General features: G+C 36.4%; 1 protein-coding gene across 2 annotated transcripts in view; it reads left to right on the forward strand.

The window, feature by feature from the left end:
* The window catches only part of RASA2 (RAS p21 protein activator 2), a 52,157-nt gene that overhangs the window by 14,210 nt on the left and 11,724 nt on the right, over nt 1–26,223 (forward strand). For both annotated transcript variants that reach the window (XM_072867798.1, XM_072867797.1), the window contains exons 5-14: nt 6,073–6,149; nt 14,731–14,814; nt 16,675–16,747; nt 18,031–18,107; nt 19,465–19,563; nt 21,664–21,820; nt 23,016–23,164; nt 24,500–24,614; nt 25,070–25,144; nt 25,915–26,038. In XM_072867798.1, the coding sequence (XP_072723899.1) occupies nt 6,073–6,149; nt 14,731–14,814; nt 16,675–16,747; nt 18,031–18,107; nt 19,465–19,563; nt 21,664–21,820; nt 23,016–23,164; nt 24,500–24,614; nt 25,070–25,144; nt 25,915–26,038 (1,030 nt within the window). The remainder of the gene's footprint in view (nt 1–6,072; nt 6,150–14,730; nt 14,815–16,674; nt 16,748–18,030; nt 18,108–19,464; nt 19,564–21,663; nt 21,821–23,015; nt 23,165–24,499; nt 24,615–25,069; nt 25,145–25,914; nt 26,039–26,223) is intronic.

Genomic DNA, 26,223 nt, shown 5'->3' on the forward strand with positions numbered 1-26,223 from the left:
AGTTGTATTTTGGTCTGTGGTTCAAGTTCTTCTGACACGATCGTTCTAGTAATACGTAAAAATGAGATGGCTCTAGAAGTTGCATCAATTCTCTTTGGTTTGAGGAAGAAAACAGAAAACAGAATTCTTGAGAATATCTTAGCCTTGTTGCTGTGATAAACAACTTATTAGATGTTAATAGTCTTTTCATATTTACCTGAGGGCAAAAGTCTTGGACTTGGCAGTGTTTGTATTTTTCTGGTAACTTGGAAGTCCACCTGGGGTAGGGAGAATCCTGTCTACTTTTACAAGAGGTGAATGTGCACAGAATTCTCAAAAAAAAAAAAAAAAGACACCTGATTATCCAAGATCAATCATCTATGAGCCAGAAGTTTAGCATGCAGCTGTTGGCTATGCAGGAGGGCATGTCATTGCTTTACATGAAGACAGATTTTCAAAACATCTGAATACCACTTTCTCTATCTGTTGAAAATCAGTCCTTGTTCAGTTAGGGTAGAATACAATAGCATAGTTCAGTTGGAAGGGACCTACAGATAATGTAGTCTAACTGCAAGTTGTCTTATTCTTCTTTCAATTCTTCCATCTAATCACTCTGAATATTCTATAGAAAGTCCTTTCCAGATACAAACTCAAATGCAGTTTCTGCTTTGACTTAAATATTGTCATGCTTGCTATGTTTTTTCTCTGTCACGAAAATGTAGTGAATGAAATATTACTTTTTGTCATAATACTACATGAGTAAGTATGAAAATTCAGTTGTAATATTCCATTAATAGAATGTAGCAATTTCTTACATATTGGAAATAAAAAGTTTTTAATTTTCCTTGGCTCTGTAGCTCACAGTGGAATGTAAGCTCTTATTGATACTTTTCTGTGGCTGGGGGATGTGTAAACCACTCTCCCCCATGACACTTCCATTAAAGGATGACCTTTTCTGCTAAGGCATGCTCCTCATTTTAATCTTTCCTTGAGTTAGGGCATTTGGGTAGGTTTTTTTCCTCTGTCCTGCTTCCTTTTTCAATGAAATTTGTAAGAGCAGAGCTGAGACCAGTTCCCATCTGCCATATTTGGCTGAAATCTTGTTAGTTTGGATGTGCCATACCATACTGAAATGTATTTCTAGGAGATTCCCAAGATTATTGGTGGGACATGGCTGAAAATAGCAGGCTTTTGCATAGTGTATGTGCAGAAGAAGTACATGAATGTTTATAAAACTAGATGACAGTTCAGGGAAAAAAAATTGTTTTCAGATGTGCTCTTCTTATGGCACCATACATGTAGTTGACATTTTTTCTTCTAGTTCTTTCCATGTATTTTCCAGAATTTATGATGGGTGCAAGGCAATAGCATGGCTTAGAAGTGTTTTGTGTTCCTTGGCTATCTATATGCAGGACACATTGCAGTTTGCTTCATTGGGGTTTTGGCTTTTTTTTTTTCTTCAATCTTCATTCGTTTCAAGAAAACTGTATTTTCTGTGTACCAGTGATCTATTTTTCGTACAGGCTAACTTTGGTATAATGAGCAGCCTGTATATCAGGTACATTAGTGGTAGAGGTGCATACTGAATATTGTACTATACAGCTTGTAGATGTACAAAATCCATACCAAGTCATAAGTGCTTTGGCACTGGCTGTTGTCGTCTTTACTAATAAGCATATCTTGGATTTTTTTTTTTTTTCCTTTACAGTTCATCAGTTCTTATAATCTGTATGGGAAATTGTCAGCTCTATCTTGGTGGGACAAATTGAAAGTATCACTGGAAAACATTTGAATTCGTTGTTAACTTCGACAGTTTCTAGAAAGGCTTAAAGTATATTAAATGTAACACTTTGTCTTTTGTGGAATTACCAAGAATTAAACTTGCTGATTCCTACAAAATAAAACTAAATTGGGGAGATGGGGAAATAAACAGACCAGTCATTTTCTAAAACCACCTTAGTTGTAATAAATTTAGGATTTCTCTAGGGTCACAATCGGCTCCTAATGCAGAAGCTGTAGACCAGTCATTTTCCATTCTGGTTCCACAGCTCTGTGCATACAGGTAGTCTGAAGTGGAGGTGACTCAAAGTTCAGCAGAGTAAAAGCACTATGTGCTTGAGTTAATATAAGGTTTTGGTGGAAGAAAGGTGATGGGTATTCCCTTTCAAGTGTGTATGGGAGGAGAGTGGCCTCTCCCTAGCCATTGAAAGGGTGTAGAAATTACTTGGGTTTTTAGAAAGCGTCTTCTCTGTGTTTTGATCTTAGCTGGTTTTCTGTTTTGCTGCTTGTTACAATATTATGAATGGATATTCATCTTGTTTTAAGAAAACTTTTTCATTTGTCTGCTAGTTCTTGAAAAGTATGCATGAATGGGGGAATACTAAGCAAATAAAGTAGCATTTGAAAAGTTGAGTGGAACAGACCATATTTGACTGCAGCTAGTGCAAACTTGTTTTTATATATATATAATCTTCACAGTTTCTAAAATGCAGATAGCTTCAGCATGCTAATAAAATTCCTAGGATTGTTTGCATCCCCCCTCTTTTTTTTTTTTCTTAAATCTTCATTTGGCTGGTTTGAAATGAGGTCATATTGTTAAATGTGCCCTTGATCTTTGTTAGTCATAGCAAGAAACATTTTGTAGAGATTTGATCTATACTTGCAAAATACATTGATAAGGTCAATCTTTCATGCACTTCTAAGGTTTTTGAAGGTAATTTTAACATTCACTGCTCTCTTTCTTATAATTGATAGGATTTATAATTATTGAAGTAAGGTATTCCTAATAGATTCCCCTGGTGTTAATGTAGAATGTGAAAATTTGGAAAAAAAAGGAGATGGAGCTTCAAGCCAGCTTGTAGATTCCTAGTGGCTCAGATCTCTAACCCTGGGAAAGAAGAAAGGTCTGGGTAAAGTAAACCTCGCGGGGTTATCAGAGTTGAATGGATATTCCTAGTACTATGGAACTGTCGGCCATTACATACTCCTAGGAGCTCAGTGTGGTAGACAGTAAGATGTAGTACATTTCAGAAACGTGGTATATGTTTGCCCTAATTTAGAATGGGAAAGCTGGAAAAAAGCCACTGGAAGCTGATAGAACCTGTATCTGCTATGTAGAGACGTTTTTGGAGTAAGCACACAGAATTAACAGTTTGAGCGGTACTAAATGTGGGAATATTATGTATTTTGTGGAGTATTCTAGAGCCCCAGTTTTACTTTCCATATGCCACAAGGACCTGAGTTTACTGAAGTTGCTTCTGAGTAGATAACCTGGGTTATTTTAGGGGGTTTGGGTTTTTTTTAATTAAAGTTCTCTAATTTTTGGCTTATAATTTTTTTCTTCCACTTACATGTTGACATAGTTTGTATGGCATAAAGATGATCTTTCTTATTCTTACAAATTCAATAGTTCAGTTGTGATATTTGTTCCATTGAGTTGAGGGAAGTGGAAGGAAGAGGACACAGAGTTCAAGAGAAATACTGTGATCTAGAGTTTCTGACATTGAGGGAGGAACTGGAAAATAACTTGGCATTTCTAACTCTGTTTAAACCCCACCACCACCCTCAATAACTTTCCCAAGCGTAGACTACTCTTCAGACAAAAGAGTATGCATCTCCTCCTCTTGAATTTAAAGGAGAGAAGGTTTTATGAAGGAAGCTAACCCTGTCAAAAGTTACTTTGTGGTACACTTGGAACAGTAGTGTGATTCTGTGTATGGAATGTGGGCACAGTATATGAGTGCCTATTGGTGTAAATAGTTAAAATACAGTTGCTAGCCCAGTTTCTACTTAAGAGCTTTAGAAAACTAGAAAACTTGTATTTATTATAGATACTTGTAATATTTCATAATGTGGAAATCATCAAAATATCGAAACTGGGGGGAGAAAAAAACTTAAAATACAGTGTTAAAATGCAGTAGCAATTCTGAAAACAAAACTGTCTAACTAAATAGTTTTTGTAGTTCTGGAATTTAGGTTGGCAATTTGGACACTCTGGTTTTGGCTCCTTTGTTACTATGTGAATCTTGGCCACATAATGAACAGCTCCATCTTCCTCTAGTCAGTATCTGAGAATTGTTAATCCATTTGTAAAGTTAAAATGGTACCTACCTGCCTTTGAGCAACCCTGAGATCTACAGATGAAAAGTGCGTTCACATAAAGTGTGCTGCTTATTTATTATATAAGAATGGGTGATTTCTCTATGTTTTGAACTAAAACCAATCTGTACAACCACATTTAAAACCCAGTTGCATATCATGTCAGAAGTTCTGATATAGATCTGCAGATTGGCCGCTTTAGGAAACCATTGTGCTGCTCTCAACAACAAAACAACAAAAATGTACCCAAAACTCTCCATATGTGTCAGGGAAATATTTACTTAGAGCCATGTTACTGTAGCCATCATGGTGCTGAGTTTTGAACAAACTACATCTACAGGTAGTTCTCAGGAGCAGTAAACTTTTTATTTTACTCCTACTGATTAGTGTAGAACACATGATTTGTGTTTATTTTCTTTAAAAAGCAAAAGGAAGATGTTTAGGCCATTCACAAGGTCTGCCTACTAAAACTAGTTAAGTCAGCTATTACAATAAATACCACCAATGTTGTCTTTTCATTTGTCATTCAAAAACTTTGTGTTGTAAGGCTGTTGGCATGCTTCTCAGTATCCTGTTTTTATCCTGTAAATCTATTTTTGTAATTGAGTTTCTCTGCTTGACAAATATTTTCTGAATGTACCTGTGTTCCAATCCGTGTAGTAACAGTTTGCAAAACACTTGGCAGGCATCCCAAAATAATTACGTTTAAAACTTCCTTATAAAAGAAACTTCACTTCCCCTCCCATGTGACGTACGGAGAGAGAAACACAGCCTTTGCCCCAGGGGATTTACAATAAAAGCATTTCAGTTTTATGTCAAAACATAAGTGCTGTAGAAACACGTGCAAGGTCAGCTAAGGGTTTTACTTCCATTTTAGTGTTGTACAGCAAAACTGTAGTTCAAATTATAGCTTGCTTCCTTTGCCACACTTTAAAATTACCTTCCAGGTCCCTTCCCTAAGAATCATAATTGTGGACAGACCAGTGTCATCTGATGTTCCATTTAGCAAATAGACAAATTCCAAAAATACAAAGGAGAAACATGGTTTAGAGGAAAGACTGTGTCAGTGTCTGGTTATCTTAGATGTGAAAGCCAGCACAAATAGCCAGGCACTGAAAGGAGTAGCAGCATTGTTTAGGCAGTAGATGTTTGGAGCAAGGTTATAGTACCAAATTTTGTCATCCCAAGAAAGTTGCATATCATGGTTTGGAGTTTTTGGGAGCCTTTTATTGAAAGGGTAGAGTAGGCTGGCCCTTGCTGAGTTCTGAAGTTAATCCGTGCTGTGCCATCATTTATGGATTCTTTTTCTTAATACATCCTACCATATCAGAAAAAGAAAAAGAGGAAGCCAAGTTTAGCAGTTATTGCCACCTCTTCCTCTCCTTTGGTTGTGTTTACTGTTCCATGAGTACATCAGCAGACTTCATGAGATAGTTGAAAGCTGCACTGGGATGCATAGTAAGTTTCTAAATGATCTTCAGTCTGGTGGTATGAACAGGATTTCACAGCTGGATATTAAATGTTGCTGGTTATGGCTACTGCATAGTATTCTGCTTTTCTAAATATACCTAACTGCCTTCAGGAGTCCAGGGTCATTTTAGAACTTTCTCCTGAAATGCTTATAAAGTCACTAGTCTGTTTGTTCAAGGGTTCATCCCATGCTTAGAACAAAAGAGCTGAGAGGGACTTTTGCTCTTGATACTTCCTCATGCTGGAAGAAACTTTTGTGCGTGTTAAATCTGTGGAGTCTTGACCAATTCATGTGCTGTCTGCAGTCGAGGATGATGCTTCTCTTTATCATTGTCTCTCAAAGTTCAAATGCATTCATCATACTCTACTTGCAGGATACGTGCTTTAGAATAGATGTGTGCTTGAAGTGGATATATTGGAATTACCTTAAATAGCTTCTAACTATAAACTATATTATTGTTCTAATTACTACTTTTAAAATAAAGGCTTTTAAAACTATTTGTGTTTCTCTCTTGTTTTTTTCAGGGAAAAGTTCACCTTGAATTAAAACTGAATGAACTGATAACAGATAATGGATCTGTGTGCCAGCAACTAGTAGTACAGTAAGAAAATACGTTAATCCTTGAATATTTAGTTGTTTGTTAGAACATTATGTGATTTGTCTCGCAATACTGAATGTCTGCACATCCTGGTACCAATAATATTTTTGTCTTTATATGACTTTCCTTGGAGCCTACCTTGCTGAGGGAATGGGTATATGCTTAGGGAACTCCTGCAGAAGTTTTTCACAACTGCTCATCTCTGTTGCTCCCAAAGCACTCACTTTTATTAGGACTCAGCATGGCTATCTGGTATCATTATAGTTCAGTGGCTTGTAATTCTGATTGAATTGGGTCTGGTGAGAAAGCTAGGAATGCCCACTGCAGCTGACAGCCAGAACTTGGCAGGACTGCTTTTACTGACAGAATTGAGCTGCTAGCGGTGGTGTTGAGAACAGTGTGAAACTGTTTCAGTAGTAATATTTTGGTTTGGTATGTGAAAATCCACTTTTAGTTTTGCTTCAGAATTACTTTCTCATGGTTAACCATGATAAGGAATGTTTATAGAAAAACAAAGTACAGGAGTTGCCGTTTTGGAGCACATTTCAGAAAAATTTCTTAGCATCTACTTAAGGAGATTTCACTCCCAAACTTCATTTTGACTTCAAAGCATAAAGACATTACAGCATGTCAAAGAGCCTCATAGAAACAGTAAATTTTTGGTATATGTTATTTCAAAAAAGACAAATCTCACCAATATTAAAGCACAGAATGAGGCATATTGGAAGATACTAACCAGTCTGTGCTCTTGTATTTTTACTCTTAGAGCTGTGTTTGATAATGATCCTATGTGATGGTTTTGGGAGTCTCAAATACAGATTACAGATGTTAGTCACAGAAGACCAAAATTCCATATGTACTGGTCATTCTGTTTCTTTTTATTCATTATTAAACAATACATTTAAGACCATAAATTGTTAAGAAGCTAATGGAAATACAGCTATACAAAAATGTTTTGACACTCTTGTAGAAAGTTTGTCTGATAAGGGCATACTAGAAGATATTGGTCTCTCTAGAAACTAATCCTATCCTTTATTTTGGAAGAAGTCTGACAGCCTTCTATGTTACTTGCCTCTGGGAGACTGTTTGCTTTCATTGAAAAGACCAGTGGAAACCAGTGACTTGCAGAGACTCAGTGAGATTGACAGTGTTCTCTTGTGACTCTTCTTTATGTTCTCAGCATGAGTAAGGTTCAGGAGAACAAGCCAGTCTTAGTGCAGTTTTTTATTTTTAGTGCTTCAGAAAGAAATAAAGGCTTTTCTGCACTTGTCTCCTAACAGGTTGTGGGATAGGCCATGTGAAGAAAAGGGTACAGACAAGTGGGTTATAAAGACTAAGGGAAAATTAAGATTAAAAACTCAAAATGTAGTAAGATTCTTTAATTTTGCTTTCCAACATTGTTCACTAACTTATATATTTATTCAGGGAGTCAGTTTTTGTTCATTTTGTTTTTTGTTTTTTTTTTTTAATCTTCTCAGAGTTTAGTACAAAAGAATGGGTTGTGTTGCGAAACTGGGGGGGGAGGAAATGGTGTGTGGTCTTCCGTTTGTTCGGTGACTTGATGTTCAGATCAGCTCCAGGGAGCAGGGGGAGACCATTACACTGTTTGCTAATGTAATTTTCATTATGAAGTTTAAATTACATTCTTTCTGTCTTAGTCAACTATCTAAACCAAGATGAGAAGTTTAGTTGGAGCAAGACCTAGCAAAATAATATCTTTGCTTTTCTGTTACTTAATATGGAAAGAGAAGCTAGTTCTGTGATAGAACTAAGCCAGTGAAATTAGTAACGCTTTAGTGGCTATCGTAGGCTGATAATTCAGGTAAGATATGGAAACTTGCTGTACATCAATGTATATTTATATCTTAAAGATAATTCTGAATATGTTTCTACTTGTATAGCAGGTGGCAGCTTGGTTCATTGGGAGTCTTGCAGCTCTTATTTTTGTATCCCACTTGCAGCACAAGGCAGAATTAAAACAGCTTTTCCCCCATGGATTATTCACCACCAAAAGCTGGCTGGAGTTTTATGACTTTGTGTCTTATTCCCAACTTAACTTCCTGATAGATATAATTTTTTTAACTTAATTTTTTATATATCCATGCACTTTAAGTTTTTTTTTTTTTTTATTTTTTAAAACATGTTTGAATTTTTAATATGATGAGGAAAAGTTGCTTTAGAAAGTTACTGTTGCAGATTGCAGTTTTGAGTAGGAAATGGGTTACTCACTGTGCCCTCTCGAAGGATCTCTTTATGAAAGAGATAAATGATCAAAAGGAAGCCAGGGTTCTCTCGTGGTTGCTGTACTTGCCCACTCACTGACATGTGCGAGAGGATTGTGTGTTAAACATGAGAAATAAGAAATCACTGGATATAGTAGTATAGAAGTGGATATGAGGGCATTTTTGAGACCCTTTTGATCTTAAAGCATGAGGAACTTACGGAAAATACATGTGAGACTCTTTAATGGAAAATTTAAACTCTTTAAACGTCTGCTTATTTTGTAAATTTCTGAGTATGGTTAGTCAGTGATGCACTTATTGCTGTGTTTTGTTAGTCACCAGGCCCTGAGAAGTCATTGTATTAGTAACTCTTTAAAAAAGCTGAAAGATAGGAAGTAGCAGAGCTGTGACTGAGTAAAAAAAGACAAAGAGTGGGCATATATGTGTGTTTCTGCCCCTGCCTTTTCTCGATCTGTCCAAAACTGAAAAAGTATTGGCCAAAGAAAAAAAAAATTGTGGAAAAAATAATTCTTAAAATATGGGCTATAATACTTGCCTTTCAGAGCAGTGTTTTACTTCATGTCCAGATTAATGGTCTCTCAATGTAATGAGACAGGGAAGCTTTTAAACTTTCAACAGTTACATTTTTTGTAGGATAAAAGAATTATAGATACTTGTGCTGGCTTCTGTGCATAGGTAAGTTTCTGATGGATTTCCACCATGTATTCACTGAGAGTCCAGAAGCTCTACAAAGATGAAAAATAGTAGCTACAACTTTCACAGCACAAGATTAAAGATTGTGTTAAGCGCACAGACAATAGCAAGTAACTCAAGGGCTGTGATTCTGAGCACTGTCTGGAGTCCCCCATCTTTTTGTTTGTGGCTGAACCAAAGCGATAGGATTAGGCCTGACTAGGAGATGGATTCATATTATTTTGGTTCTGTAGACATGGTTGTAGAAGCTTTTTTTGCTGGTCTTCTAGATGGGTTTTATGATGAGGATTGATTTAAAACCTGAAGGTAATTCCAGCAGGAAGCAGTTTTTGAAAGTTAAGGATTTGGTCAACAGAGAGCTGCTGATGATATTAGCCTCTTACAGCCAATGCGGGAGGGAGGAAGGCTTAATTTCTCATGCTAGTATGTATAGTAAAACCATTTTTTCCAAACAAGAAGTTGTTGGGAAAAGAACATGTGGTTTTAGAAAGATAAGTGTTGCTGCGTATGACAAAGGGATGGTCAGTTGTTGTATAACGAAACCAGGAATGCAATTCCTCGTGTTTCTTTCTTTGGTCCTCTATCCCCCTGCCCGCCCCCTTCTGGTTTTGTTTTTAATTCAGATCCTTATTAGGGCTCTATTCCCCAACTTTATGTTATGGGAAGTAAGCTTGAGGAAGGATAAATATTAATATATTGGAAACTATGTTTGTATCAGCAAAGCTGTGGATAACAGTAAAAAAACCCCCTCACTTCTTAAAAACTGGAAGTTTCCCTCTTTGCTCGAGTTGACAAAAAGTGGTCACGTACAAGATATACCACAACTGACTGATCTGATCTTACTTGTTGCCGGGGGGGGGGGGGGGAAGGAAAAAATGGTGGCCAATTTTCTTAAGGTGGGACTTTCTGAAGCCAGCTAGGGCTTTCAGGTTGTATAAGCAGTCTAAAAACGTGATACTGAAATACATTTTTCCTTGGAGGAAGTCAAATTAAGACTTGTAACTGCTTATCTTATATCAGTGAAGCACTTACACTTTTTTTTGAAACACACACAAGCATAAAGTTAATCTTCCTTTGGTGAAGGGCTGTCTTAGAGGCCACTTGCAGTGGGCTAAGCCCTGATTTTACACATAATTTTTGTATTAATGGGAAACTTTCTGTTAAATTTCGTGCAGATACACCCACAGACTGTTTCTGAATTAAAACTTTGTTTTGTCTCTGATTCTAGTTGTTTCCTTTTCTAATGTGTGAATGAGGAGGGGAAAAAGATAATGCAATAGATTAACTGCTGACTCAGTGTGGGCTCTCTTTTTCAAAACCACAATGGCATGTATAGTAGCACATTTCAAAAATATGTGCTTGCAGCTCTCCTTTATGGGAGTCTGTAAAAACAAGTTTGCATGACCATTGTTTGCATATTTGCTGCTGCTGAAACAGTTGATACTTGAACGGTTTCTTGCCAAATTAGGCTATTGGATGGTAGTACTTGCCTTCTCTGTGTTTAACATGACTTCAACTCTGAAAGAAACAGTTTTACATATTTACAATGCAAATACTTGAAAGCCCAGACGTAGCTTATTACAGCTAGATTTTGTCTTTTTTTGCACTTTTCTAAATAAATTATACACTATACTGTCTTAAATTGACCTGTCAGTTTGTTACTGTCCTGTTTATACTTTATCTGCTTGCATGAAGTCATTCTAGGGAACATAACAATTTTTATGAGGTGTATAAATCCTAATGGTTGCAGTTATCTAGTTTCTGCGCTTGGAGGACTTCAGCTGATTTGAATGGTGGAGGTAGAGTCCCTCAGTCATTGAGGGGGTTTATTGCGGGCTGTGTCTTTTTAAGGACTTATTTCCATCTTACAAGCTGAATATATGCCAGTTGTATCTGAAAGGCTCATATTTCCTGTATGAAACTCCTCTTGCAGAACAAACTATTGAGATGTGAAGCAAGAATTAATGTAAACTGAAAGATCTCTTACACTGTACCGTAACTGATAAGTAGTTTGAGAAAAGAACAAAGGTTCCTCTGTTAGCTATTGCTTAGGCTTTACATAAAGATGTAGTAGTTTAAAAGGCTTTTAAGTTACTGTCTGCTTTGTCAAACTCTATGCATTTATGCCTTTTGAATGAAAATTGCTGGTGCCAGCCTAAATAGATGAAACCATTTGTCAAAGCTGATATGTTTACCATATAGTGGAAATATATTTGTTATGGTTGTCAGAATAGGAATGTATATTCAGTGTTGTTTTCTTTTTTGATTGGTCAAAGTGTTTGGGGTTCTTTTTTTTTGTCATTGTTTTTGGTGGTTTTGTTTGTTTCCTGTTGTAGAAGATTGCTGTTCTAGCACTTTGCCTGATTCTTTGGGGAAGGGCAGTAATCCTGTGAGATTTGCTAGCTGGTAAACTTGTTGAGGTTGTACTTTTCCATTTCTGTTAAGTCTACTCTAATTGAGCCACTTCAAACATCTTCAAAAATTTTTGAACACGTTTACTGGAGGCTATTTGTTTACTAGCTTAAAACTATCTGCAATAATTCAGTCGTGTGTATTCAGTCCCTAGGGAGTAACAATCCAGTTTGATAGTGCTGAGTTGATTTAATGGCTTCCTACCCTTAATGGCTACTTGCCTTGCACTGCCTTTGGAGCTTGTGAGATCTTATGCATGATTAGGTTAATTCAGGTTGCCAAACTGACTGAAAACTGCCTTGAAACCTAAATAGCTTTCTGCAAAGTTAGTAAACAGAATCACAATAGGTGATGAATGCAAGGCAGGAGTGTAAGAGAAGGAGGAGGATGCAGCATTTTGGTGCCGTTCAGTTGACTTAGCTGTGCTGTCAGATAATGTGTCTAAAGCAGACTCCAGGCAGTAACTGGAGAGTTAAGGGATGCTAATGACTGGCTATCTTAGAGTGAGAGATGGAAGAGGAGGAGGTGAGATAAATTTGGAACAAATTCTTGACTTGAGTCTGATGTGTCTGAAAAGGAAAGATTTGGGAATATTAGGAGTTGATGGTCAGGGGGACTGGGATATAGTTTGGTTTTTGATATGTTGGAGCAGGGTAGGCTGTCTAAGCCAGGTAGACTTTACTTTCTGGCAACAGAACTGGGACTTGGGCAGGAGATGAAAAGGAAATGCTAGAGCTGCCTACACAGGGAGACTGACTGGAGCATGAAATCAGCTTGAAGTGACAGATCTATATGATTAATCCGGAGATTCTAGTTCTGCTGCAAGGCTGTGTAGTTGTCAGTAAAATGTTTTTCAACTTGCAAGAAATCGAAAACCAGCCTACCTTTAGTTTGTGTATGTTGTGGTCAAGCTGTAAGAAGAGAGGGGAGGCTGGAACAAGCTGTTTCTGTAACGAAAGTAGGGCATTGTGGTCAGTTTTTGTTGATATGATAATACATGTTTTCCCACAGGATCATTATGTCAAGTATGCAGGTCGTTCATACAGTGGTCAGGGAAGCAGTGTGAAAATTCGTACATAGGAAAGAAACTGCTTTCTGTAGGACTTGTATCTGTTTGAGAGAAATCCAGGAGCTTGGTGAACATGACACAGGCTGTAGGAAGAGAAATTGTGGTGTTCTTGTTAAAATAGTTGAATTCTATCCAGATGAGTTTGACTTTATCCATCCTCTGTGAATTTCCTATGAGATTCAAGTTGAGGCTAACTTACAGGTACACTCAGCACTCGCACCTGAAACTGAAAACCTCTGGGAGATGCAGAGACAGTATGTTTAGTGCCTCAAAATGCCTGATAGTCTGAAAGAGTCAAGTCCTAGCTGCCACAAATCAGATACCCAAAATGACTGAAAAGTCTAGACCGTTTAATTTTGTCGCCACTCTTCTATGTCATGTATGTGTTGGAGGAGGAATCAATTAATGCTTATGAAACAACTGGATGTTTCAAGAACCCATTTAAATGGCGGGTTTGAAATCACTGTAGGGTTCATTGTGATTCAAAAATTATTGAAATGCTGAAGGCCATGTGCTTGAAAACTGGAAGAAAAATAACAAATGATTGTGTAGTGGTTCAGCACTAAATGTTCCCTGAACTGGCTAAGACAAAGGGACTTTTTTTTGGGGGAAGCGCCATCTGGTTTATAATTGTGCATACTCCAAAGAGGGTGGAGTTTTGAGGCAGCACAGGAGTGTTAGTGTCTGTTGTTTCCTCACTTGTGAGTGTTTTGAGTTTGCAACTTTTGTTATTCTTTTAACATTGGTTTTCTACAGTACAGAAAGAATTTACTTAACAGTGTGTAGCTATCTTTGCTGCTATGTAACTTTAACTTGATCTGCACAACTTACTATTCCACATTATAGTATCAGGGTATTTACTTGATTATTTATATGAACTTAGAGCAGGAAAGTCTGTTTTTTCCTTAAGTTACATAGGTTTTGGATTTTATTCAGACTGGCTAATTATGGCAACCAAAACTTACTTGTATTAATTTAGTTAAATTCCTGCAATACATTATTTAAAAATAGATGATTTTTAAAAGAGAGAGCAGGAATATAACATTCAGATCTCATTTGTGTCTGTCTTGTTTATGAAATTTTGTAATCCACTGAATGTTTCTGGACTTAATAAATACTACAGTGTGCATGACTACATTAGAGCATCATTTTGCTGGAAAGTCTGGTTTCTGCTGTGAATTTACACACTGTTTTGCTTTACTTTTGTTGTTCCAGCTGTTTTTAGTTAATACTCATATGTGGGCAGTATCTGAAGGTTAGTCATCTTGCTGACCCAGTCTGTTTCTAGTAGTGTTGCTGCCGTGGTGATTCAAAAAGATTGCAAGCCTTCAGAAAAGGTCCAGAAACTGTGTGTCTGTCCCCATGAGCATTACTTTCTAACCATCCTGTCCCTTTGGCATCAGGAGTGGTGAACAGTGTGCCTATGTACCTGTTAAATACCAGGTTACAACTTACTGTAATTATGGAAGAAAACAGTATTTTTAAAAGGGATGTTTAACCCTGATCATGCACTATTGTGAAAAGAGTTTGACAATAAACTTTAAACACTATTTCAAAGGTAAACCAATTTTTGTCTTTGTGGCTGAATAGTGTGGATGGAACCTAGACATGCTAGGACTATATGCTAATAGTTTTGGATTATTAATTTTAAATAACATTTCAGGATATGACTTTGCATTTCTCAGCTTACTCAACTCAGAATGTAGTTTAGCTGAAACAAAATATTTAAATCCATTTTAATGCCTTCCAAATGTAGTTGCTGCCATGTGGATGAGACCAAATAGCTTTTTGTGGGCCTTGAGAAATCAAATTTAAAAGTTAATGAAGTCTGCAGTTTCCCCTAACATAGCAGTTCGTTTTACTTAGGATCTTGCCATGCATGTGTGGTACTGGATTGTCTCTTTTCAAAGCAATTCCAAGAATTTTGTTCTCCCAGAGCTCCCTAAGTCTGATTATACACTTGAGTATTACCTTATATTACCATCCAGAGATCTGTAGTTACGACCTACTTCATGCACACACATTACGTTGGATCAACATATATATTGGTGTGTAATATAGCAGGACTTAAAAAAATCTTTTAAAAAAGAAAGGATTGTTTGGATTTTACTTTTTTTTAAGCCAAAGACATTGCTTCACTGATCTATTGATTGCCTTTTCCTTGTAGCATAAAGGAGTGCCATGGGTTGCCTCTTATAAATGGACAGAATTGTGACCCTTACGCAACAGTCTCTCTTGTGGGGCCTTCCAGGTAATGTTTTAGTATAATGTTAATGAATCTAAAATGCTGTGATCTTAAACAAGAAAGGAAAGTCATAGGTTTTAATCTTTAGAATATAGAGAAATCTTAAAATGCTTTCTGCATATATCACATCTGCCGTTGTTACTGTACTCTCCCCTTCCCTGCCATACTCTAAAGAGTCTGAAGGTCTTTGGTCTGTCTGAATGGCCTGCATTAATCAAGAACCACTTGTCACTCAGTTCGTTCTTTCTTCTGAGGTTTTGTACTGGACTCTTGATACCTGCACTGTATTTCCTATTAATTTTTGTCAAAGTCCTGTATGGGATGATATAATCAAGTGCTCACCCACCTTCCTTGGTTCCCTGTTTTTCTTAATGCATGAGTTTCTTTGCAGTAAATGCTTAGCAATTGGGAGGAAGCGAGAGAATAGAGGTTCTGGTGAGACCTTTCTAATGCCAGCACCTTCAGGATGCTGCTGAAAGTCCCCACAGTTTAAATGCCTCCTTTTCTTGGATCTATAATCCTGAATAACCGTTGGGGTTTTTCATTTAAGAAAAATCCCATATCCCACACATTATCTGCAAGTCCCTGCCCAACAACATCTAAAGTAAGCTAGGTTTCAGTTGTTTCTTTTTTGCAACATAAAACCTAAGTCCACCTACTTTCTCTGGTACTGAAAAATTGCCATTGTGAGCATATTACCAGAACATCTTCTAGCAGAGTTGTGTGTTTTAAAGACTGGAAGGATTGTCCCCGAGTAAGCTCCGAGTGGGGCATTTTTTCCTCCTTGGTAATACATGATCACATTTTTTTAGGTTTGGGTTGGGGTTTTTTTGGTGGGTGGGTTTTTTTTTGTTTTGGTTGGTTGGGTTTTTTTTAAGAGGACTAGGCAGATTCAACCATTATACTGAGAAAGCATGGTGTTGATTGCTGAAGAAGGTAAATTGACATGTATTTCCTGTTTAAGTCCTGTGATACAGATGGAACTGAGTGAATGTTGGTCCTACACAATATTTACCCTGTTGGTATGGGGATATATGTGCAAATCTGACAGAAGTTCCTGGTTAAGATTTTCCAGTCTCATGCATGCGTGACTCATGTACCATGACTGGAATATTTATATGGCCAGCACCTGAAAACAGTTAGTTGATGTCTAGGACAATTTTTCTTCCCCCTTGTCTGTTTTTTCCCCCACATTTTATATTTGTTTCTTTTAGAAAGCATTTTTATACTATTACAGCCCTTTACTAACTAAATAAGACTGTATTATTTTATAAAACATGTAAAATAAAAAAAATAAACCCTATATGTAACACAAGGGAGTGGGGAGCAATTGTTTGTTTGACCCTATACTATTTAGCATCTAGCATTAACAGTGATTCCTTCCAAAGGAAACATTCAGTGGCTTGGTGTAAGCCTCTGTCTGTAAAGAAATAGTGGGTATTTCCCCAACAAAAGAGGGTGGGAAAAACAGAAATGGGCAGTTAAGAAGACAGGAAAACTGTGCTGGTAACCTGCAAGCAGTGGTAAAGGAATTGTCTGCAGACTTAAGTTTGAAATGCTTTAGAAATTGTTGATTAACTGACACATATCAAGTAAAATTTTTCTCGTTTGTGAAATGCCCAGTAGAAACTTTGGGCTGGACAGATGCACAATTAACTAGATACAGCATTTGAAATTTTAACTTGTCAAACTACATTGTGAAGGTGAACTCATTTTATTTTAAGATTTTCTTCATTGATCAAAGTGATCTCTAAAATGACAAGAAATGTTTTAACTTGAATGCGTGGGTCCTTCTTGACAATAGAATGTCTTTAAAATTGTGTGTTTAAGTTGTCTATGGTAAAAAATTTTACCACATTGGAACAGGAATGACCAAAAGAAGACCAAAGTAAAGAAGAAAACAAGCAATCCGCAGTTTAACGAAACGTTTTATTTCGAGGTAACTTTTTGTGTGGTATTCTGCCTGTTTATCTATTTTATGCAACCCTTCAAATATTTTTAAGCAAGCTGCATAGCAGTACCTAATGCAGAAAGCTCTCTTCAAGCAAATTGAAGACCTTTTACTAGCCTCTCAAATGTAAGTGAATGGCATACTTAAATTTCTGGGGGCTGCCAGACAATAGCATTCCCCTTCAGTTGCTATGTGAAAAATGACTTCCCCACAAGCACATATGTGAAGGTAATTAGTTATCTTGAATCACTTTATACAGCATCTGTTGCCATCAGGAGTTCTGAGAGGACTTGGACCTATCCTGTGGAATTAAATTTAAATATTTTCAAGAACATTGAGCTAACCCCCCCGCCAACTTATTTCTTTAATAAAACAATGTAGCAATTACACCAAATAAAGGCTAATTTTATTAGTTATTTTTAAAATGTTAACTTTTTTGTTATTTAGTATTTGACTTCAATTCTACATTAGTTACCCTACAATAACCAAATTATGCGTTTGAATTTTCATCTGGTTTGTCTCTGTAATAGAGACTACATTTGCATTTAAGCATACTATACTGTTGAGCTGAGAGTTGGAAGTAGTACAACTATGACATGTGCCTCAGATGTATTATAATTTACTGTGTTTATATAGATTCTGGTCCTGCTGTGGGACTTCAGTGAGAAATTGTTCCATACTTACGTATAGAGTATCAACATATGGCATGTGTTTCAGTTGCTCTGCTCAACATACTGATTGTAATTTCTTAGGAAGTAAGATATGAGGATAAAAATGTGATCCAAACCACTCCGATAACTTTATGACTTATGATTTATTGGAATTAAACTGAGAATGCAATCAGTCAAGAAAGTAGGAAAATTAAAATAAGAGGTTACAATTGTGGTATAATTAGGGCAAGAAGAGTGGACTTCTTATTTGTTGTTTCCTTAAACATCTCAGAACTAACTTTAATGCTTTCTTGGGGCTCATGCTGAAACCAAAGAAATTCTTGCCAGTTTCATGTCATACTTCCTTCTTGTTTTTTCTAATAAACCTGTACTGTAATTCCCTTAGATATCAGCTAGCCCTCATCAGGCTCTGCCATGAACGCTTCTTGACCCATTTTTCACCTGCTTTCTGTCAAAAGGCAGTTTGGTGAACTGAACTTTTTCCTTTTTAAAAGGAACAGTAACTATTTACCCATGTTAAAGAGGCAGGGTTTTCTTTGTTTTTTTGACATCCATAATACAACAGTAAAAAGTGTGTTAATAGGAGGAATTTACTTGCAGGTAACCAGGTCCAGCAGTTACACCAAAAAGTCCCAGTTTCAGGTGGAAGAAGAAGATATTGAGAAACTAGAAGTCAGGTAAGTTATGTAGATTAGAAAGTGATTTGATTTATCATTCATAAATCGTAATATTTTATCATCAAGGCAATAAAGAAAGGTTTTATTTTAGTGTAATTCCAGAGAATTACTGATCAGAATTGTAGAAAAGATCCTTCTAACATAGAAAATTACTCAAATTTTTTAGTGTGTTTCTTACTGAAGATGAGGTTTTTTTAAGTAAATAGTGGTAGAGTGTATCTAGCAGCCTAAACTTGTTTCCTGTGCCTGTGACTAAAGGATGTCCTATCAATATATATTAGTCTGGGCAGAATATCGATAATTGAAGTTGTACTGAAGGATAACAGCATACCTGATGCTAGTCTATGGTTTCAAATGTAGTTAGCTGTGGAAAAGCCACTTTTATGAGATTCTTACGGTTTCACATTGCTTCTTAGAGGAACATTTGTGTTGCATCTTTTTCCTTGCAAATGCAAAGAATACTTCAAAAGATACTATCCTTTTCTGTTCCTTTACCCTTAGAGCAGGTCTGTCTGTATTTGTGCTATGTAGTTAGAACAGTTGAGAGCCCCTGTACTCAGTTTCTTTTCTTTGTTGCACTCATGCACATACATGCACCAAATCTGCTGAATTACAAAAAGTCTTCAAGGCTAGCATACGTTTTGTAACAGGCATCAGAAGGAGAATTTAGTGGTTAGTTTTAATAGCCATTATAGAACTAACTTGGTATGTGCATCTTTATTAGCTTCATTAATATCTTAATTAGAATTGTATATTTCATTATAGATGCAAATATATTTAGAAAAATAGTCATGCCCCAACAAATCTAGTATTAATTTTTTTTGTTCTTCTTAACAACTGCTGTCTGTCAGAAATGTCAGAGAGGTAAGAAGTAACAGAAAAAAACCCAAGGTGCATGTCTGGAGTCTGTGATTCCTTTTGAGGTTATAAGCATACAAGCTGCTGTTTGGAAAACAAGCGCATGTGTTGGTGTGGCATTGCAGTGTGCCAAATTTTAGCAATTAGATAGGGATATGTAAATATATTGGTTAAAAAGTTCACTTGAATTACCTGAGAAAAAATGTGCACATTTTTGGGGGTGGAGACTGCTCAGGATACATATAAGTTGCCAATATCACTTTTATTTACTGATGCAAAGTCTGCAAGTCTAACTCTCACTGTTTGTTTCTTTATCTATTCTTTATGGGTTAATAAGCCACGTGTTTGATTCTTCTCGGTTTAATTAGAATGGAGTGAGATTTCTAACATTTCCTGCCTGCGTGCATGTGGATTAGTGCTGTAAGGCAGTTACTGTTAACTTGAAGATTTGTATTTCTCTCTGGGAGAAAAAAAAATTAAACAATGTTCTTATTTTCAGGGTTGACATATGGAATAATGGAAATTTGGTACAAGATGTCTTTCTAGGAGAAATTAAAGTTCCTGTGAAGGTGTTAAGAAATGATTCCTTTCAAGCATGGTGAGAAATGGTGTCTCAGAAGTGAATTTGCTTCTATCTTGCAGATCTTCCCTTGCAAAGGATATGTTTTATTCTAACTATCCATTAAAATACGTCTTCCTGTTCTAGTCTAGGTAAAATGTCTTTCTAGAGAGTTTCCCTGCTCAATAAATTAACCTTGCCAGAGGGTACATCTAGCTCTTCTCTTCCCCCAGTCTGCCCACTCCTACAGAATAGTTTATGCATTTGAGGGAAAAGTGTGGAGAGTGAAGAAAGGGAAGACTGAGCCTAACTATCTTTCAGTCAGCTTGCTGGATTTTAGTGATCTGTGTATGCTTTTCAGCCTAACCAGCAAACCTGGAACTTTTCAGAATTGCATCACTTGTAATTAAATTCCTAACTCAGACTTCCAGAATGACTGATGAAGAGTTTATTGTCATTTCAGGGAAGCAGGCACAGAAGTTTAAAAGCTGGAAGTGTAGGGTATGAAGGGAATTCAGGAAAGAAAGACCACTGTGTATAACATAGCAGCAACCTCCCTTCTGAAGTTCTTGCAAGCAGGAACCAATCTCTAGCCCCTTTACTGTCCCAAATGCTTAGCGGCAGGAAGTGATGAGTACCACAGATTCGAATGCCTCAAAGTGTGTAGAATATTCTGCTTTTGTGCACCTTTCAGTACAGAGCAGAGGGGAGGAAGCCTTCACATATCCACGTAGAAGACCTGTAGGAAGGAAGTGGGTAGATAGGAACTAAATAGAACACAGGTCTTTGCCAGGAACCATTATGGCTCTGCTCCACGTACCCACCTCAGGCTCCAAGTGCCTTGGACATGTCAAAGTTGAACTCTGATTCTTAATCTTAGTGTTTTATTATGTTTAGGATCACATTCAGTGTTCCTGTCAGTATTTTCAATTTTTTACATGGTGTGTTGCAGACACAGGCTTGTTCTGCCAGTGCTCTGAAGTGATCAAAAGCTGTATGACCATATTAACATAATGACATGCTTCTGTTAACAGCCTACTAAGAGAAAGGTTATATTAGCATGGACTCATTACCAGTGCATTGTGTTCATATAGCTTTTTGAATTTACCTGACTCATGTCCAGTTCACTTGAAGCATTGATAGAGACGTTTATGCCTGCTAATATACTTTGTAGGCATACCTTGTATTGAACATCCTCGTATCCAATTATGATCTGCTTATCCAAAACAATTCTGTGATTAAAAATAACTAATATTTTTATACTACTACTAATTTACATAAAATATTTTTGAATACAGCTGAAGTGCAGCAGATAAAACAGTATCACTAGTACTAAATATTGGGAAAATAAGCCTAAGAGTTATGCTCTCAAGTAGAGGTTCTCCTTGTAAATCAGTTTTACTTTATATTAGCATGCCTTCATGGGCAATGCATCTGACTATTAAAAAAATAAGTCAGATCTCCTGATTGTAGAAGTACAAATATAAATGATTGTAAAAGAATATTTGAAGATATTATTTCAGTTTGTTGGGCTGAATGTTGAAACTATACTGTGACACTACTTAAAAGCTGTTAAAATTTTTATAGGGCTGCACCTCCTGTTGGAATACAGTTGAACTACAGCAAAAGCCAATAGTGAATTGTTTAATATATTTTTGTATTGAGAGTAGGAAAAAAGCACAGGGTTTTTTCCTTTAATCTTACTTGTTTCTCAGGAATGCAGCCTGTTAATATTACATATTTTTACTGGTTTCAGACTAGACCATTTAAATTCTTGACACTAGCTGTTCCATCTGTAATGTCCAACACCCTAAATATAACCTAGATGTAAAATGAGAAGGTCCAACATAATTTCTAACTATTCCTGCTATCCCAGTTGAGCTACAAGAAGTATATCCTATTTCACTGTTCGGAAAGATATGAGAAAATAAATATGTTTCATTATGTTCTAAAGGTGCATCAAATGCTGCTCCTTTTTTTCTTTTGTGTCTCAAGTTTTTAATGTGAATTTTATTGCCAGTTTTCAGACTCAGTTTATGTATACAGAAATAATTAAATGTGATACTTTGCTTTATTGCAGAATTAGTCAAATTAATGAAATGTGAATCTAATATTTTAGAATTGCCCTGTTGCTTTCAGGTACTTACTTCAACCAAGAGAAAATGGAAACAAGTCGTCTAAAACTGATGATTTGGGATCACTTAGATTAAATATCTGTTATACTGAAGACTGTGTACTTCCATCTGAATACTATGCTTCTCTAAGAAACTTGCTGCTAAAATCTTCAGATGTTCAGGTACTTTTGTTGAAAATTTATTTAAAAATGAAAACTTAAGATGAATTATGCAGTCCTGTATGAGACAATGTGAATTATGCGTATCTAGAGATTTTTTTTTTGTTCCTTTGCATGAATTACTTCTGTCACAACCAGATGAGCAGCTTGTAGAGCACTTACTTCTGCTCCAAACTACCAAGATTTTTTTCTTATTTTGGAGGAACCAGCAGAGACAGTGAAATAACCTGTGCTGTGTGACTGGAAGAGATAAAATACTTTCTTCTTGTTGGTTGCTCTTCTCAACATTGCCTTTTCCCACTGGCTGCTATTGGCCCTCTGGATTTAGCGGTTTTCCAGGGCATTATTGGCACTGAAGGGGCAGATAATCACCTTTTACCAAAAATGGTCTGCTTCAGAATTGATTTCTAATTCCACTTCTTCCAAATTGCTTCTGTCTTCCTCAGTGTGTTAATCAGCATGACTGAATTTCTCACATGGACGTGGTGACAAAGAGCGAAGTGTGGTACATGGTTAGCATAGCATTGAGACAGGAACCAAATTATAGTAACCAGGCTTTATATTCCTAGGTCTTTTATAGCCTTTCTTCACTTCAGTGTTGGTGAAGTACTGGCAGAGGAGAAGAAAGGTAAAGAGGAAGCAGATCGTGACTAAAATTTTTGCTAGCCCATATTCAAATACTACTTCACTGGAATTCAGGAAGAGCTCAGTATGTAGCTAGCAGTAGTCAGCAGCTATCTTTTTTACTTAAATGAAATAACTTGATCAGTTTTTGTATTGAAATTCCCAACTGTAGAATGGCGACAGACACTTTAGAAGTGTGAGAACTGTGTTTTCATGTGCTCTGATTATAGTTTTAAAAGTCCTATAAAGATATATGACATAGTAAAGCAATTGCTTACTGCCTCTTACTTGGACTTGTGACAAAGCCGTACTGTAACCCTTTAGTGAGAATGAGAAGGGTGAGTAGATGCCAAATTTCATTCTTAAATGTTAAGTATAGAGTAGATAATGCCAATTTTCAATTAAGTATTTCTGTAGTATGGAAACTTTTAATTGCCATGTTATACAGCAAATGTTGAAACTTTCTTTTAAGAAGCTATGTCTATAATCTTGTTAGATTTGATCTGTACTTTGCCAGATACATGAAGAACATTTAACTACTTCACTCATGATTTCATATTCTGCTTTCTCACAGCCGATTTCTGCATCTGCTGCCTATATACTGAGTGAAGTTTGTCGAGACAAGTATGATGCTGTTCTGCCTCTTGTACGATTATTGCTACACCACCATAAGCTAGTTCCATTTGTTGCTGCAGTGGCAGAACTAGATCTGAAGGACACCCAGTATGTATTTCATGTTTAGTGATGTCATGCCTTTTTAAGTTATTCTTAGAGTTTCAAAGGGCTTCATGATACAACACTGATAAGTAAGCATGTCGAATTTCTTTCTCTCATTATGTAAAACTGACTAAATACATTCATCTTTTAATGCTAGTTTATAAAAACATTCTTTAAAATCACATTGAAGCTGGGAGTCAGTTAATGATTGTGTGCTATTTGGGAAAATTTTCTTGGAGCTAGATACAGCTAAATGTAGCAAGCTCGCAGTCTTGAGTTGTGTCTAAGAGCACATAGGTTTTTATTTTAAAATGTCATAATTTGGCCACTCTTCATATTTTACTGGTCATTAGATTGGTACTTAAAATGTTTCAAATTGCTGAGAATCTTACTCTGTTTCCTTTAGTATGTGACTTAACTTTTTCTGCAAAGATGCCTCGTAAGTACGTACATGTCCTCCTGCATGCCTTGAAAGTAGCAAGCACAGGAGTTTTTCCAAGTAGCAGTGTATGGCCTGTGAATTTGCAGCTCTGTGGTTAGGAGAGAAATGAAGTAGTGGCAACTGAGGTGCCGAGTCATGTCCTGTGGAGATGTGGAAGGGATTTTGTCACCACAGGATGGTTCATTTCAAAGCTGACTTATTCTGGATTTAAGTAAGGTGAGACAATTTAACTGTGTAGAAAGGGGTGACTCATGGAAAATAATTTTCTAAACTGCATTTTAGTACACACATTCCTTTCCGTTATAATTGAACTGTAACAAAGAAAGGTTAAACTAAATCTCTCAGATTAGCAAGATTTACTTTGCACAGCTGGCTCTCAGTTTTCTTCAACAGCTGTAATGAATAAAAAGCAGAACTGTAGATTAAATTTGTTTTGGTTAAAGTGTCTTGAGTTTATCAGTGTAGTGTAGCAGTATGCTATTTATTGTAGCTCTGCTGTTTATTGTAGCTCTAAGATTTTTTTTCACCAGGACTACTGGAGGAAGAATTGTATATCAATGAGGTGCAAGTCTTCATTATTTTGGAATTTTCTCCAGTTGTTCTTTCTCACATTCAGCACTGGATTATAACTTCCTTTGTCTAAAACTTCTTAGGCTTTTCCTTAAGGTTTTATGTATATTCCTGGTTTTGGTAATAGTTGTAATAATGTTCTTGTTTGTTTTTTGTTCCTGAGTGCCATTACAAGCTGGGTATCTAGGTTCTGGAATTCCTGACTGAAATATATTAAAAAATGTTTTTAAAAAATTAGTTATTTAATAGCAAGATAAAGTATTAATCAGATTTTGTAACTGAGCTTCTTATTTTTTCCTGTTCAAATAAAATAAATTATTTTCTTACAGAGAAGCAAACACAGTCTTCAGAGGCAACTCATTAGCAACTCGGTGTGTAGATGAAATGATGAAAATAGTGGGGAAGCACTACCTAAAGGTTACTTTGAAACCTGTTATTGATGAGGTAGGTTATCCTACTGAAACTGTTTTCAGAACACTTAAGTCCCCTGGGGTTTCCTGTCTCTTTGATAGTCATTCTTCTTACAGCTTGCTGTGTGGTAGTAATCACTTAGTTGAAGGAATTCTAGAGGAAAGTTAAATTGAGCAATAATTGGTTAAGTTTAGTGGGAGGAGCTGCTTTTTGTTATTTATGTTCCAGGTACTTGAAAATAAAGTCAATGACACTTGCTCCAGCTTCTAACACATTGCAGAATTGACCCACATGATGCTTTATATAATTGATTCATGTAAAAAGGCACACACAAAAGTGAGGATGATTATTGCATGCTGTTGTGGATCGTTAGAACCTATTTAGAGTTTTACCCTTAAATCTAGGACCGCATCTGGTTTTAAGTAGGTGCATTTCCATGCTTTTGGTCTGAAAAATTGAACTCCTATAGTTTTATTTGTTTGTTTCAGATATGTGAGTCTCCTAAACCCTGTGAAATAGATCCCATCAAATTAAGAGAAGGGGATAATGTAGAAATTAATATGGTGAGTTTCCTAATCTGTTTTTCATAATTTAAACTTTCTCAATCTCATAGAAAAACATTTTAAAAAGCAGCTCTGTGTAATGGAAAATGAGTAACTTACGGTAGTTATAGTATATAGTTATATACTATAACTGTATATATATAGTAACTTAAAATTCTCTGATTCCAGAGTAAACAAAGGAAAAGTTGTGTTTTCTTATCCCTGTGTATGAAAACAGCAAAGGAAAAGTCCAATGGAAAATGGGTCGGGGAGGAGAAACTAAACAGAGGATTACAGTCTTCCTTACCAGTTTGCTGGGTGTTGTGATCCCTGATGTTCTGTACTCGGCATCTAGATGATGCAGTAGCTAATTAGGACTGTTTTAACACTTTTCATTGAAGTTTTGCTTGCCGCTTGCCTGTTACCAGAGGATGACATTTAAGGCAATAGTAGCTGCAACAAACGAAATTAACGTTCACTAGGTATGCATGGGACGTGGTCCTTTCTTGTAACATGTTGTTGTCAAATTACAAAAATAGGTAGTTGCATATTGCCAGACACTGCTTATATACTTTAATGTAAGTAAGCATCATTAAACTACCTTTTAACACTAGTAATCCCATATAAATATTATGAGGCTTTTAAAATATGCACTGTACTAAAACACATAATTGAATAGTCAGGCAGTGTTTTGAAAAAAGGAATTGTAGTGTCATGTTTGTGTTCAGGAAAAAACCCATAGAGATGCAAATGTTAATGGTCTGAAAAAATACCTTTTTTCATAATTGCAGGAAAATCTACGCTATTATGTAGACAAAGTATTCCGTGAAATTGTGCGGTCAAGTATAAGTTGTCCTACCCTAATGTGTGATGTTTTTTATTCTTTGAGGCATCTGGCCAACAAAAGATTTCCAAGTAAGTGTTCTCTAAAAACTTTTGAAAATGGTGTTCAGAGTGAAATACTTAACTTCTGCAGTTACCTTATGGGGATTGTTAAAATTCTTGCCTTGTCCAAAGCTGTGCCCTGAACTACTTGACAATCAGGCATTTGTTTTTCTGTCAGCCTGTAAGTTATAGTAAAGCCTTGTGGTCAATCAGCA

This window comes from Ciconia boyciana, chromosome 7 (assembly GCF_034638445.1).
Source record: "Ciconia boyciana chromosome 7, ASM3463844v1, whole genome shotgun sequence".
NCBI lineage: Eukaryota > Metazoa > Chordata > Aves > Ciconiiformes > Ciconiidae > Ciconia > Ciconia boyciana.